Raw genomic sequence first — 15,275 nt, 5'->3', positions numbered from 1 at the left:
GCCCAGAGTTCCAAAGACAGATCAGCAGATGATGATATTTGCATTTTTATCTTAGATGAGACATTAAACCTTTTCCCTCTCAAAGTCTGTCCAGCCCAATTCCTGCCCCCCAGCTGTTACATCACAGAACCCCAGACTGGTTTGGGCTGGAAGGGACCTGAAATCCCACCCAGTGCCACCCCTGCCATGGCAGGGACACCTCCCCCTGTCCCAGGCTGCTCCCAGCCCTGCTCAGCCTGGCCTGGGCACTGCCAGGGATCCAGGGGCTGCTCTGGTGTGCTGGTTTTGCATCACAAAAGTGATGCCCACCACATCTGGGCACCCTGTGCCAGCCCCTCCCCGCCCTCCCAGGAACAATTCCCAATTCCCAATCTCCCATCCATCCCTGCCCTCTGGCAGTGGGAGCCATTCCCTGTGTCCTGTCCCTCCATCCTTGTCCCCAGTCCCTCTCCAGCTCTCCTGGAGCCCCTTCAGGCCCTGCCAGGGGCTCTGAGCTCTCCCTGGAGCTTCTCCTCTCCAGGGGAACATTCCCAGCTCTCCAGCCTGGCTCCAGCCCTGCAGCAGCTCCAGGTCCTGGTGCTGCTGGATCTGGGGCTGGGGCAGCTCTGCAGGTGCTTTTGGGGCAGAATATTGAAAGGAATGAATGGAAGGAGATGACACTGCTTGTTTCAGGGTCACCAGCAGGGTCACACTCTGTCCCTCAGTGTTTTCACTCACGTTTTCCTCTCAATGCCAGCATGACAGATAAAACCTGCACGGGCACTCCTGACCCCCAGAGCCCCCCAGAGCCCTCTGTGCCCTCAGGGGTGCCCGGAGCAGGCTGCAGTGCTGCTGGGGACGTGCTGGCCGTGGTGCTGTGCCCTGGGGTCCCCTGGGATTAGGGGCTGCTGGTGGCACTGCCCATTTGCTCCAGATTATCGGTTTAGCCAGCGCTGCCTGAAATTTGTTTATATAAAAACAATCCTTTGATCCACGAGCCAGATGCAAATACTATCTTGTGATTCTGATGAGGATTAGGTAGTTACAACATCTTGACATGGTTTGGGGTTTATGCAATTTGGAATATGAGGGGAGGAGCCCTGGCCCTGGGCAGGTTGCTGGGTGTTTTCACACTGGGGCTTCAGCAAACCAAGCTCAGATTGATTTGCTCCAAAGGCACTGACCTTCAGAGACTTAAAAATAGCAACCACTCGTGCTGGCTGGGGTTGGTGTGATGTGACCTGATTTTTCTGGAAGTTTGTCTTCCCAAAAAGCTGGAAGTGTCAAGGGAACCATTTTACCTGCTCTCTGTCCTTCCCAAGGAGAGCCATGGCATTGCTGATCCTTCTGCTGCTGTGGGAGCCCACTGGGGAGGGGTTCAGCCACGTTTGTGGTCAGGTTGAGTCTGGGTTTAATACATCAATGATGCTGCTGGCATCAGTCACTGAGGTTGGAAAAGCTCTCCCAGCCCAGTTTGGAAAATTCCAGCCTGTGCCCAATGCCCACCTTGTGGGCACTGAGTGCCACCTCCAGCCCTTCCTTCCTGGCACACCTGCAGGGATGGGCACTCCAAACCTCCCTGGGCAGCCCCTGCCAAGGCCTGAGCTCCCTTTCCATGGGGAAATTCCTCCAGCCTGTGGAACATCCCAGCAGCTCAGTTGCCTGTGCAAGGTGTAAGGAGCAGCTCTGAGAGAAAGGGAATATTCCTTTTATGACAGGATGTGGTCATAGAGGGAATCTTGGGGCTGTCCTCTGCAGGGCCAGGAGCTGGACTTGGGTGCTCCTTGTGGCTTCCTTCCCACTCAGGAGGTTCCATGATTCTACAGGGCTCAAGAAAATGTGTGGCTCCTTCAGCTGGGCTGAGCTCCCAGGGGGTTCAGCAGCTCCTGCATGGAATTCCATGGATTCCTCAGGGGTCTCACTGCAGGACCTTTGGGCAGCTGTGACTCAGTGGTGTTTAAAGCACACTGACCCCGATTTCAGGGGATCCAGGGGCTGCCAGGACCTCCCCCAGTGTCTGCTTCAGGCCATTCCCCTGTTCCACAGCAGCCCTTGCCCTGCTGAGGAGCAGGTCCAGGGGTCCCTGTGCTGTTCCCAGCTCCTCCAGGAGGATGGAGCTGTGTGTTTCTCTGTGAACTGGCAAGTTCATGGGGAGTTTTTGCAGAACACCAGGATGAGCCAGGGATGGAGCTGGAAATGCTTTTCCTTTTGCTGTGCTGGGGGCTGGCTTCAGCCCTGCTGTGTCTGAAGGGCCCTGGTAACGTGGCTCTGTTATAAAACTGGGGCTCAGGAGGGGCCAGCAGCAGCTCCAGGTGACTGAGTGTGTGTCTCTTCAGGAAATAAATGTTATTATTTATAAAATGAGCATTTCCTCACTGCCAGCAGAGCCGAGGGCCCAGGGAGGAGCTGGTGCTGCTTGTTCTGCTTCCCTAAAACTGCTCAGGGTCATAAAGTCACAGAATCCAGACTGTGGGAGCCTTAAGGATCACCCAGTGATGATCCAGCCGTGGCAGGGACACCTCCCACTGTCCCAGGCTGCTCCAAGCCCTGTCCAGCCTGGCCTTGGGCACTGCCAGGGATGCAGGGGCAGCCCCAGCTGCTCTGGGCACCTGTGCCAGGGCCTGCCCACCCTCATTGTATAAAACTTCTTCTTTTATATAATCTGAATGGACCCTCCTGCAGCTGCCAATTGTTCCCCTTGTCCACTGCTGCCAAGTTTCCCAGGTTCAGTCTGTAAATCCTGGTGCTGGTTAAAATTTTGTTCTGACAAAATGGACTCAGTCTCACAGTGATAAGGATTTTCTGTGCTGGTTTTTGGAATTGGTGATCTCCCACCCTGACCACCCTCCTCTAAACCTCCCCTGACCCCTGCTTTAGCAATATTTGGTGTTTCAGGAGGAATTTCTCCATGGAAATTTCTCCCCAGGCCTTGGAACTGCCCAGGCAGGTTTGGAGTGCCCATCCCTGGAGGTGTCCCAGGAACTCCTGGAGGTGGCACTCAGAGCTCTGGGCTGGGGACAAGGAGGGGATCAGGCACAAACTGGGTGTGATGATCCCAGAGGGCTTTTCCAGCCTCAGTGATCCTGGGATTCTGTGAGTGTGCTCAGGGCTGGAATTGATAATTCCTTCTGCTGGTTTTAGGATCACCCCCAGGTGACAAGGTGGGCATCCATCAAAGCCTGGGCTCCATCCTGGAGCTCTTTTCCACCCTCAGTGATGGTGCAGCTGCACAGAGCTGTGCTCAGGGCCTGGATTGGGATGGGTTCCAGGCAGTGTTAACCCCTGTGTTGATCCCTTGCAGATTCCTCAGCCTCGGGGCCCACGGTGGTGGAGAACGGTGACCACGGGCTGCAGGACCACCACACAGGTACGTGTGGGTCACATCCCCTGCCCTGCACTGCTCACTCCTCCCGGGGGCTGGGCTTGGCTTTGGAGAGCTCTCAAAGAATGGGCAGCAAAACAGAGCTTCAGTTTCTTGGGGGTTTGAAAGGCTTCTTTGGTTCAAACCTTGTTCTGAAGGTGTGCTGTTCTCAATCGTGGGCAGTGCTGGGAAGGCAGCTGATAAAAATGGCTTTGGAACTGTCCCCTGTCCTGTCACTTCCCTGTGGCCCACAGTGGTTTTTCCCACATTCCCCATCCTTTGGAGCAGTTTTTATTCTCTGCCATGACCCAGCTGTGCCCTCCAGCCCAAGCCTCCCCTGCATGGGCACGTCCCCAACCTGCTCCAGCAGTGGCACAGGTGACACCGAGCCTTGGGGTGGCACCAGGGTGGCTCTGACTGTGATGGAAGTGGATGAACATTTCAGGCTTGGGCAGAACCTGGAAAAGAATGGAGCCTTGCAGTCAGGCTGAGGTGCTGAGGTTGGTCCTGGTTTAGTGAGCTCTGCTTCCCTTCCCCTTGAGCCTCTGCTGGGAATTGGGGTTCCCACCAAACTCCAGCCCATCTTTTCCCTTTTGTCACAAGGGTTTTGGCTGTGGGGCCTCTCTCTTTTCTTGGGATGGATGTTGGAGGACTTCCCTTGGTCTTCCTGGGGGTGATCCCAGCTCCAGATCTTTGCTGAGGTTGGCTGGGTGTCCCAGTGTTATCCCTCCTAATCCAGAGGAGCAGCCCCGAGTTAAAAATCACTTCAGGAAATAATGATGAGCATTTGGGGGATGGGGGTGAATTAAAACACCTCTTTGTGTTCATTCTCTTCAGGATTTTAGAGTTTGGTTTAGTGTGAGTTTCATGTCCTTAGTGAGGATTGGAATGGAAAAATTGATCTTTGTGCTTCATTTGCCATTGGAAAGCTGGTCAAAAGGAAGTTGTGCATCTTCTATAATTCAGTATAAACTGAAATTAAGAATACTTCTGAACCTTCCTTAGGATATTCCCTCCCTCTTGTTTAATACTTCTAACTAAAGGAGATAGAAATGCAATCAGATTTATGGTCTGAATAATTAAAGGCATCAGGATTTTTGTATTGAACTTCTGGCTTCTGTTTAAAAAATTCTTTGTTATTTGCCTCACTCTTGCTTTGTGGAGGTTTAACTCTTCACACTAAATGTTAACAACTTTGATCAAAGATACTTTTATGTGTCTGGAGCTTTTTAATTTATTAATATGTTCCCTCTTTGTGGGGTAGAGTTGATTTTTTTCCTTCTCTTGTTCAAGTCTGTCTAAAAGTGACATCAAAGTGGCAGAGCAGGGTGTCAGGATGAGGAGCTGTGGCCATCAACTTAATTAGGTTTGCCAGAGCAACACAAGATCTACATGACACAATTCCTTCATGGCCTCTTTCCCTGCCCCCTCCCTTGTGGGATGCCTGCTCTGTCCTGGCTCTCCATGGGAGGGAAGGGAGAAATGCTGAATTTCTGCAGGGATCTGCTCCCAGTGTTATCCCTCCTAATCCAGAGGAGCAGCCCCGAGTTAAAAAGCAGTTCAGGAAAGAATGATGAGCATTTGGGAGATGGGGGTGAATTAAAACACCTCTTTGTGTTCATTCTCTTCAGGATTTTAGAGTTTGGTTTAGTGTGAGTGAGTTTTGTGTCCTTAGTGAGGATGGGGGATCCTCTGGGCATGGCCTTGGTCAGGATCTGCCCCCACACCGCAGAGGTGCTGCTGCCCAGAGCCTGCATCCCTGCCCCTGAACCACCTCTGCTCTGGGGCTTTGTTCTCAGCAGGATCCATTCCCTGTGGAAGCTGGAATGATTCTTAGGGATGTGGAATCCCAGGGCAGAGAAGTGGAGCAGCCAGGAGAGGACTGAGGCAGGTGATGCTCAGGCAAACCAGCTTGCTGCTACAAAAAGCAGTGTTAAAAGCTGGTTAAAAGCTTTAAAAAGCAGAGCTGGGTTTGAGCTGATTCTGGTTAAAAGCTTTAAAAAGCAGAGCTGGGTTTGAGTTGATTCTGGTTAAAAGCTTTAAAAAGCAGAGCTGGGTTTGAGCTGATTCTGGTTAAAAGCTTTAAAAAGCAGAGCTGGGTTTGAGTTGATTCTGGTTAAAAGCTTTAAAAAGCAGAGCTGGGTTTAAGTTGATTCTGAAACACTCCAAGGAAAAGAGGTAGTTCAGCTGTTTGCACATCCCAGTGTGGATCTCTCTGGGCTGGAGCTCAGGAAGCACTGCTGGATGGTTCCCTTCACTCATCACATCAAACAAGGTGATGATTGACCTTGTTTTATTACATGCAGCATCCCTGCAGCCCTGTGGGTGTGTCTGCAGAGCTGGCATCAGCCAGGCCCGAGCTCCTGGCACTCCTTGGCACCCCCAGGCACCCTCAGTGCAGCAGCTGGCAGGGACCCAAACCTCTCCATGGAGCCTTGGATTCCTTTCACTTGGCAGGGCTGTGCCCAAAGCCCTGCTCAGGGCTGTGCTTAGGCCAGGCTTTGGGCAGGGAGAGCCTGGCAGCTCCTGCCAAGGGCTCAGTGCTGGGCAGGCTGAGCCCAGCGTGGCCCTGTGGGGTTTGGTTTTGGGAAGTGCAGAGCTGCAGAGGGGAGCTCTGGGTGCTGGGCACATCCCCTGCAATCCTGCTGCTGATCCTGCTCTTCCTTAAAAGGAGAAATGGAGAGGCTGGAGCAGCATTCCCAGGGATGCAGGGCTGGGAGCAGGGAACTCAGTGGTGCTCTGGAATCCCTGCTGGGGGAGGCAGCTCACTGCTCACCTCCACTAGGCCAAGGCCAGGGAGGGCTTAGTCAAACCACCAGCAGGTTTGGAACCAAGAATTCACGTGTAATTTACAATTTGCAACTCTTCATTGTGGGATATTTGCCTAGAGTTCAGAGGAAATATGTATTTAAAAATAAAACCCCAGCAAATTTCTGGGATGAAATCCATCCAGGATGGTTGATCTGGATGTGCCTCTCGCCCAAGGTGCTGCCCATGCTCTTGCTGGCAGGTGAGAAGCTCCCTGGGGAAGTATCCCTGCTGGCTGCTCATCCTTCCCCTGGCTGGCCTTTCCCTCCAGCCAGCCTGCTGGCAGTTCTGTGGCTCACCCAGAAATACTCAGCTTCCAGTGCAAGCTGTGCCCCTGGGGTGTGGTGACAGGGGACAGCCCCCCTGGGAGCAGAGCTGTGTGGGTGGCAGATCTGCCGGCTGCCCTGGTGAGTGTTGGTGTTGAGCAGTGTGCTCCATGTGATGTTTACTAATCACTTGCGCTTTCTTGCCCCCTTCCCCATCCCCTTTCCCTCTCCTACTTCTTTTCCTCTCTTCTATTTTCTCCTCCTAGAAGCCTAGACTGTCTCCTAACACTGGGGCTGCCACTGACACGAGACCAGTGTCCTTTTCTACCTGCCATTACACTTCTAAAATCTGCAGCATTTTACAGAGCTCTTGCTTTACCTCCTTGGACTTGGCTGTAGAAGAAGCAAAGGGTGGCTCCATCCTGCTCCTCCTCCCTGTGCTCTGCAGTGCTTGTTGAAACCTTCCTCTCTCTGTGTAAGCACAAAAGTGCACCCTGCTTTGGAACTGCACTGTGCCTCTGGTTTGAAATCACCACCACAGCTCCATTTTTGCTTTGATCACCTTGAAATTTAATTTCTCTCCGTTTTCATGGTGCTCGATAAGAGAAGGTTTGACATTTCCAGTTGTGCTTCCATAGTGGATGGGTCCACCATGACTGCAGCTCCCTTCCCTTGTCCCCACACTCACCACAGCCTTTCAGAGTACCTGCCTTGCTCCTTGCTGCTTGGAAACCCTCTCCCATGGGTTCTGGTCTGTAATAATGTTGTTTTTTGGGGTGGTTCAGATCATTTTAGCACTTGGTAGACTTGAGAAACAGAAAACCAAGAGTCCTGAGGTACAGGTGGATCAGCTCTGGTGTCTGAGGGGTGTATTTTGGGGTCCAAACCCTTGCCATAACTGGGATTATGAAGGAAAGCAGCCAGCCCCAAATTCCTGCCTTCGGGAGTGGCTTTGCTGTCACACTCCTTCCCAAAAACCCTGGAAGTAAGGAAGGAAATTGCCTTTTTTAACTTCACACCTTCCTGTGGGGAATGACAGCCTTGGATGGAGTTTTACCTGCCATGAGAAATAATCTGTCCCTGCTAAAAGTGGGGGAAACAGAAGCACTGAGTTGTGATACTGTGCTGAAATAATCCTGACAGTTTCCAGCAGCACCAGAAGGAACAGCCTGGTTTAACCTGAACCAGAGCTCCAGGAGCCTGTCCAGTGGGATTCCCGCTGCCCCACAGAGGTGCAAAGCTTTCCAAAGACAAAAATGCTGATTTTTCCATCATAGATGAAACCAAGCATGAAAGGAGGAGATAATTAGAGAGGGAAAGCAGGGTTTAACCTGAGGCAGGCTCAGCCTGGCTTTGGGAGGTGAGGGACTGTGTTGGGTGAGGAGAATCCTGTGCTGTAGCTCAGGTACCTGGCCTGCAATGCCTGATGGAAGGGATTTAGTTGAACCCAAATCCAGGCTGAGGCTGAACTGCCCAAAACAAGAGCTGAGAGCTTCACCTGCCTGAAAATGGCATTTCCTTGTCGTGAGGGCAGTGCCTGGCAGCTGCCCGGGGTGCCCACTGCAGCCCTGTGCTGCTGCAGGCAGGACTGAGGGGCTCTCCCAGCTGGAGTGGGCACTGCCAGGGCTGTGCCAGTGCCAGCAGAGCAGCTTGGGGCATCTCCCCCAGCCGAGGCAGCCCTGCTTTGCTGTCTGTCCCCAGGGAGACCTCACATGCTCCCGGCAGGGTGGCAGTGCCAGCGCTGAGTCACAGCCTGGCCACTGCACCGGGGCAGGACCTGGCACTTCTCTCCCCATTTTGGTGCCAATTTACCCCTCTGTGCCCCCCCCGAGGCCTCCTTAGGGGTTTCTCCTCCCTGGTGCACAGTTGTTTCTGGGAAAACTCCAGGTCCTGGAGCCCCAAACTGGGCTCTTGCTTCCCACCCCATGAATTTCACAGCATCATTCAAGCTGGCAAAGACCTGAGATCAGTTCCAACCTGTGAGTCCTTCATCTGCTTTCCTTTGGGTTTTTGGTGTCTGTGGCCATAAAAGGAGATTCTTGCCTTCTTGGCTTTCTTTTGAAAGATTTTTCATAGCTTTTTTATTTTTTTTAATGCGATTTTGAAGCAAGGCAGCATCGCTTTAACTTGGCTCCTCAATTGTTCTTTCTCACCTTTTGCCTTAAGTGGGCTTAACTCTTGTGCCCTAGAAGTAGAGAATAAATAACATAAGCCTGGTGTCTGAGGGGTGCATTTTGGGGTACCAGCCCTTGCCATAACTGGGAGTATGAAGGAAAACAGCCAGCCCCAAATTCCTGCCTTAGGGAGTGGCTTTGCTGTCACACTCGTTCCCAAAAACCCTGGAAGTAAGGAAGGAAATTTCAGATTGAAATATGGAATATTTTCAGATTAAATTATGGAAGGTTTCAGGTACCTGAATATGAGACTTTGCCCACTCCCACAGATCTTTTACTTTAATGAAAGGTAAAAATGTTTTAAAAGTCTTGGCTAGAGGGACTTGTAGAGGAGTTTGGGAGCAGCTGCCCATCCTGGCACCCCAGTGGGTGGGATGGGGCTGGGCAGGGCAGGGGCAGCTCCTCCAGCCCCTGCTGCAAACATGGATCACCCATCCCATGCCACCCATGCTCCCAGCCATGTTTGTACCCCCGTGGCTCATTTGTAGTGCCATGGGGTCACTGGTGTGCAGGGGGGATGTGGGCACGGGGGGCTCTGGGCACAGGGGGCTCTGGGCACAGGGGGCTGTGCTCTGGGGCTGGGTGATGTTCCTGCAGCCCTGACCCCAAGCTCTGGGTGGGATCCCAGGGGATGTAGGGAATGGGGGGTCTGTGCAGAGTGCTGGAGCTCCTGTCCCTCCTGGAAGCATCCCAGGGAGCTGGGTGAGGGGGGTCCTGCCAGGAGCAGGGGGCACAGGAGTGGTCTGTGCCCAGATGCCCTGCTCCCCTGCAGCCCTGGAGTGCTGCTGTAGCTGTGCTGTGCTCTAACCCCCTGTGCTTGCACACTGTCTGTTGTCACTGCTGCTGCTGAGTTGTGAATTGCAATGCTCTGTACCACGTGAAGCTGTAACTGCTGTGCAATAAATGTCCCTAATAAACATCTCAAACTAACCCCTCCCGAGTTGTTGTGTGCTGGGAGTCTCTGGGGTCCTGCTGCCAGCCCAGGGCTGATTCCTGCAGGGGATGGGCTGGCTCTGCTGCTCTGGAGGCACTGCTGCAGGGGGATGTGCCTGCAGCTGGAATCCTCCTGGCAGGGCTGGAAACCTGTCCCGCAAAGACAGGGGTGTTCTGCTCTGTCCCACACCTCATCCTGGTCCCCAAAGTGGGATTTGCTGGGTGGAGCACGTGGTGGGTGGATGGTCACACTCAGTGGGTGTCAGTGCAGAACAGTGACAAAAGGGACACTTGGGGTGGCACCAGCACTGCCCAGCCTCCCTGGCAGTGGGGCTGGGGCACCCTGGGCACTCTGCTGGTGCTGCCACAGCTGCAGGGAGGGGATGGGGCACCCACAGGGACCTAAGGAGGCTCCCTGGAACAGGGGCTGGGCACTGCTAAAGGAATAAAACAGGATTTATTAAAAGACTTCAAAGGATGCACCTTGGGCAGTGCAAGAGCCTGGCTGAGGCTGCACCCAGGATGGACTCTGGGTCAGGAGTTGTCATATTTTTGTAAGTTTTGGTCCATTTCCATATTGGGGTTAATTATTGGATTACAGCTCCAGGTTCTGCAGTCCCATCCTCCCAGATTGCTCTCCTCAATTCACTCTGCACTTCTTGGGCCTGAAGCTGCAATGGTGTTCTTGGTCCTGGGGCTGGAAAATGGTTGTTCTGTCTAATTAAACTATGAGGAGAACTTACTAACACTTTATATGAAGTTGAGAGTATAATACTACTACTACTACTACTACTACTACTACTTTTTATTTATATATATATATACACTAATATATATATATATATATATATATATATATATATATACTAAGATATACAGAATCTGGAAAATATGGAATCTAGAACTTCAGGCATCAGGCCAGCCTGAAGAGGTGGGGCTGTGCCAACCTCAGGCCATGGGCAAAGTTCTGCACCTGGGCTGGGACAATCCCAAGCACAAATCCAGGCTGGGAATGAAGGGATGGAGAGTCCTGAGGACAAAGATTTGTGGGAGAAAAACCCACAATTAAAAAATCCTCCAACCCAAACAAAAAAACCCAACAAAAACATCCCAAAATCTGTTTCTTCTGTGTAGCATTTTGTAACTAGGACAGCTACAGGTCTGTTCTAATTAGAAATTTTCTGCTGGCTTTTCTCTTTTACCTGCCTGTGTATTTCCCTCTTGGTGCAAGTTTTTTTGTACAGAGGCTTTTGTCCTTCCTGGGCTTCAGGCAGAGCTGTTCAGGCTCTCAGAGGGGCTGCATCCAGCCATGCTCACTGCTGGGGAGTTCAGTTTCCTGTGGCTCCAGTCTAAAAACAGCAGCCAAGTGAATAATTCAGCAGCTCTGCTGGGTTCCTCCTGACTCAGAGTTTGTGTGAGTCTCCCTGGGCTTTGGGGTGGTTGTTTTGGGGGGAAGGAGATGTGACAGCTGGGGGGGACAGAGGCCCTTCCAGGGAATGTGGAGCTCCTGGAGTGGGGGATGAGGGTTTTTTCCCTGCTGCTCTTTCAGATGAGGAATTTGTGGCTTCCTACGGCTCAGGAGCTGAGCAGCTGCACAGTCTCAGCTCCTGAGCTACTCCTGAGGTTTTCAAAGAGCATAAAGACATTTCCCAGGTGTTGAAGTGCTGGTAAACACTGGGAATAACAGACAGAGCAGCTGGGGCTGCCCCTGGATCCCTGGAAATGTCCCAGGCCAGGCTGGACAGGGCTTGGAGCAGCCTGGGACAGTGGGAGGTGTCCTTGCCATGGCAGGGGTGGGACAGGACGAGCTCAAGATCCTTTCCAGCCCAAAGCATCCTGGAATTGTGGGATCTGTGGTGTCAGGATGTGGGGAAACAGCTCTGGGATGAGGGCTGGAGAAGCTGGGGGTGAGGGTGCAGGTGTCTCTGTGCTGTCCCAGTGTCACCGTGTGTCCCCACAGGGCTGGGAGTGTTGGAGCTGCTGCAGCCCTGGGAATGCTCTGGGAATTCCTCTGGGGGCTACAAGGAAAAGCAGGGACCTTTTCTACCTATAAAATACTGATTTCATGCTGGCTCTCTCTCACATGGTGCTTCCCCACCAACCTGCTGCTTGGCTTTTCTTATTTTTTTTTTTTGTTTCAGCCTTTGCTTCAGAGGTGGGATGTCCCTGGCTTGGCTCATTGAATAGGAAATTAAAAGGATTATAATGAAGTCATACATATGTCGAGAAGTCTATTAAAAGCTTAACAGGGAGGCTTAGAGAGGTTTAAAAACTGGGAATACAAGCCCTTTCTGTTTTGCAGCGTGCTCAGGAGTTGTTCCAGCAAGGATCTGACAGCTGGGTGAATTAATGGGGTCCTCCAAGGCCTGAATTTCCTGAGCAAGTAGCTGGGACTTAAAATATTCAAGCCATGAACTTTGGAGCTTGTAACTTGAATTTAATGTGTTGTTAGTGCACTTAAAGCACCGTGTCTGGGGAGGTGCTGCAGAACTGTGCAGGCTGGGACCTCCTGGAAAATGTGAACCCTTTTCTCTGCCCATCCTTTGAGCTCGTCAGCCTTCACACTAAATTGACTTGTCATTTCTCTGAACCGTGTTTCTGTGGATCTGCAATGTTTCTGGGCACATAATGAGGCAGCCTTTTTAAACTCGTGGTGTTTTCAGCAGGGTTTGAGGTAGGTAGGAGAGAGAGGCTCAGTGCTGCAGACAAGGGCCAGCTGACCCTCACTGCTCCTCATCCAGAGCCCTGCTCTTGTCCTGCCATTACATCCCCTAATTTGCCTTTAATTTGTCTCTCTGGAACTTCACTGCACCTTTAAAAGATGCCTTTTCCCTCCTTCTTCAGTGCTTAAAACATCATGTTTATTCCCTTGCTTATTCCTGTAGCTTGTGGGGAGTCTTTGCAGGGATCCTTCAGATTAAACGTGGGGAATTTCAATGAGAGGCTTGTCAGAGGAAGATAAACAGCAGCACTGTAAAAGACACAAAAATTTAAGCAGTCTAAACCCTTTCTCATCACCTTTTTGCTAGGTGGGGTTCATGGTTTGCCTTCACAGTGGGAGTTAATCTCTGCCTTCGATCACTTGGGTAAATATTGAAATATTTGCCTTGGAGCTGTCAGGACGAGCCCGGGATCAGCTCCTGGGCTGACAGCACAAAGAGCAGGGATGAACTCTGCAGGGCTGCAGCCAGCTCCATCTGCAGGGCTGGCAGGAGGGCTGGGAGCTGCTGGATCCCATTCCCAGCAGGAGCTCCATCAGAACAGCTCCTCAGCAGCACCTGCAGCAAGGTGGGGCTGGGCCTGGAGAGCTGCTCCCCTCCCACCTGGCTCTGCCTTTTCAGCTTCCCCTGCCCACCTTTTGTTCCTCCTCCAGACCTGGGGTTCTGCTTGTAAGAAGGGATTTGATGGGGGTTTATCCTGCTTACAAAACTGTGGGGGAGAGTCGTGTGCTGGGGTGGCTTTGCGAGGTCGTGTGACCCTGGTAAATCCAACCTGGGGATAGGAAACTTCCCTAATCCTGCCTCTGCTCGTGGCTCCCTCGGAGGCCTGAGCTCTTTAATCTTCTTCCACTCCAGTCCCATCACTGCAAATAGGGTAAGGCTGATTATATTGTGCATTTTATCTTTTCTAGCTGCACCCCAGCTGTTGTTATCGAGCGTTCTCGTTTCGGGGTGGGTTGGCACCGGGGTAATCTTGGATTAATGGGCCTTTTTTTTTTATTTTTTTTTTTTTTTGGAAAAGGAAAATTTTGAAGTTAAGGAGCTCTTTGGTGGTTGGGGCTGAGAGCAGATCTACACCTTGGAGCAAGGGCAGTTTGGAGTGGCTGAGCAAAGGGAAGCTCAGAAATGCTGAGCAAGGCTGTGGTGCCTCCTCATTAAACCCCACAGAACTGCTCTCCCTGGAGAGAGCTTTGGACAACTTCAGCTCTCTTAGTCCTGCATGAGCAAGTCCCTAAATAGAAATTACATGGATCCTCAGCAGTAATCTCCCCTTTTTGGTGCAATTTCTGCAGCTGGTTTCCAGCTCTGACCCATGAATACTGAGCACACCTTGTGTGCAGTTGGTGTGTCTGAAACACTCTGGCTTTTGGCAAGTGTGGCATTAAACCTTCCTGAATTCCTGCTGAGTATCAGAGCAGGAAAGCTTTGCTGCTTTCTGGAGTTCCAAAACTGAAATAATGTGTGAGAGATGCTCAGGATCCTCATCCTCTCCTGGCGCAGGGAGCTGTGCCCGATCCCTTTGGAACATTTTCCTCTCCCATGGGATAAAGCTGCAAGGCAGGCTCACCCTGCCCTTGGAGATGGTGCTAAATGCTGCCTGGATGATTTTTCTAAGTATGTGCTCCTGATTTTCCATTTGGTGAGTAAAAGCTGACCTCAGCATGGCAGAGCTCTCCCTCCTCACCTGGAGCTGCTCCTTCCCCAGGTGGGATTGGGATTTCTGGGTGTTGGAGGAGGAGGCTTTTCCCACAAAGCTGTCCCTTCATTCTGGCACCAGTGGAAGGCAGAAGCAGCCCCTTCCTGGAGGTGACCAGGCAGGATCCCTGCTTCTCTTGGCATTAATCAATGGCTGCTAAACAGGGCAGGATTAACAGTTCAGGAACTTCTGGGCTCTGGCTGTTTCTGTGGACAGTTGATGCTGGAGGCACCTCTGGAATTAGAAGTGACTTAGCAAGGCACAGAAGTGACAGGAGACTGCAGGACACAAGCAAAACACAGTTCACCACCCCCCCAAAAAATGTCTGGGAGGGATGTTTGGTTTTGTTCTGTCACGTAACTGAGGATGCTGTTTAACCTTCTTCCTTGCACTGAGAGCACACTGCATCTGACTGAATCATGGAATTGTTGAGCTTGGAAAAGAGCCCCAAGGTCACTGAGTCCCAGCTGTGCCCAAACTGTCCCCAGCCCAAAGCACTGAGTGGCACCTGCAGGGATGGGCACTCCAAACCTCCCTGGGCAGTGCCAGTGCCTGAGCACCTTTCCATGGGGAAATTCCTGCTGCTGTCCACCCTGAGTCTGCCCTGGCCCATCCTGAGGCCATTTCCCCTTGTCCTGTCCCTGTCCCCCTGGCTGTCCCCTCCTGGCAGGGGCTGTGGGGCTGCAGAGGTTTGATCTGTCTCTTCTCAAAGAGAATGTCCTGTGGCTCTGTGTGACAAGTTCAGCCTGAGCAGGGCCAGGATGACCCTTGTGGGTCCCTTTTAGCTCAGGATATTCTGTGATTCTGTGAAATTGGGTTTTCTGTGCCCTCAGTTTAGTCTGGCTTCCTGAAAAACCAGCCTGGCCAAACTCACTGTCTTCCCCTGTTCTTCCTGAGCTGCTGGGGATCAGCAGTGACTTGGATTTCAGAGGGTTGGGACTTCCCTCAGAGATGACTGAAGGGCTGAGAACAACCTTTCATTCTCCTGGAGTCCTTTTTTACCCCTGCAGATTAAAGCTGACCGTGTTGTGTGGCTGTTCCCCAGCCCCAGGAGGAAATCTGGGTGGTCACAGTGAGTCAGTGGAAGGCTGGGGGCAGAGCTCAGGTTTCCTGAGCCAACCATTAAAACTGCTGCTTCCCAAGGCAGCCCTGGCAGTGGGAGCAGCAGGAGCAGGGCTGTGGCAGTGTTGGCCAGCAGGACACTGGTGGCTCAGGCTGAGTGGCCCTGTGACATTCCCTGTTCATGGAGTTGGCACAGGGGAAGGGATGGAGGGGTCTGGCTCTTGGGATGCCCCCAGTTCTGCTTTTATTGGAGCCCAGCTTTTTGTGCTTCCAAAT

The 15,275-nt window shown here is 52.1% G+C and overlaps 1 protein-coding gene across 6 annotated transcripts in view; it reads left to right on the top strand.

Moving 5' to 3' along the window:
* The window catches only part of MAP4 (microtubule associated protein 4), a 148,400-nt gene that overhangs the window by 53,749 nt on the left and 79,376 nt on the right, over positions 1–15,275 (top strand). For all 6 annotated transcript variants that reach the window (XM_064410579.1, XM_064410414.1, XM_064410645.1 and 3 more), the window contains exon 4: positions 3,281–3,346. In XM_064410579.1, coding sequence (XP_064266649.1) covers positions 3,281–3,346 — 66 coding nt within the window. The remainder of the gene's footprint in view (positions 1–3,280; positions 3,347–15,275) is intronic.

Source organism: Passer domesticus, chromosome 1 (genome assembly GCF_036417665.1).
Source record: "Passer domesticus isolate bPasDom1 chromosome 1, bPasDom1.hap1, whole genome shotgun sequence".
NCBI classification, from domain to species: Eukaryota; Metazoa; Chordata; class Aves; order Passeriformes; family Passeridae; genus Passer; species Passer domesticus.
Note: the sequence above shows the minus strand (reverse complement) of the source record. Positions and strands in the feature narration are given on the sequence as shown.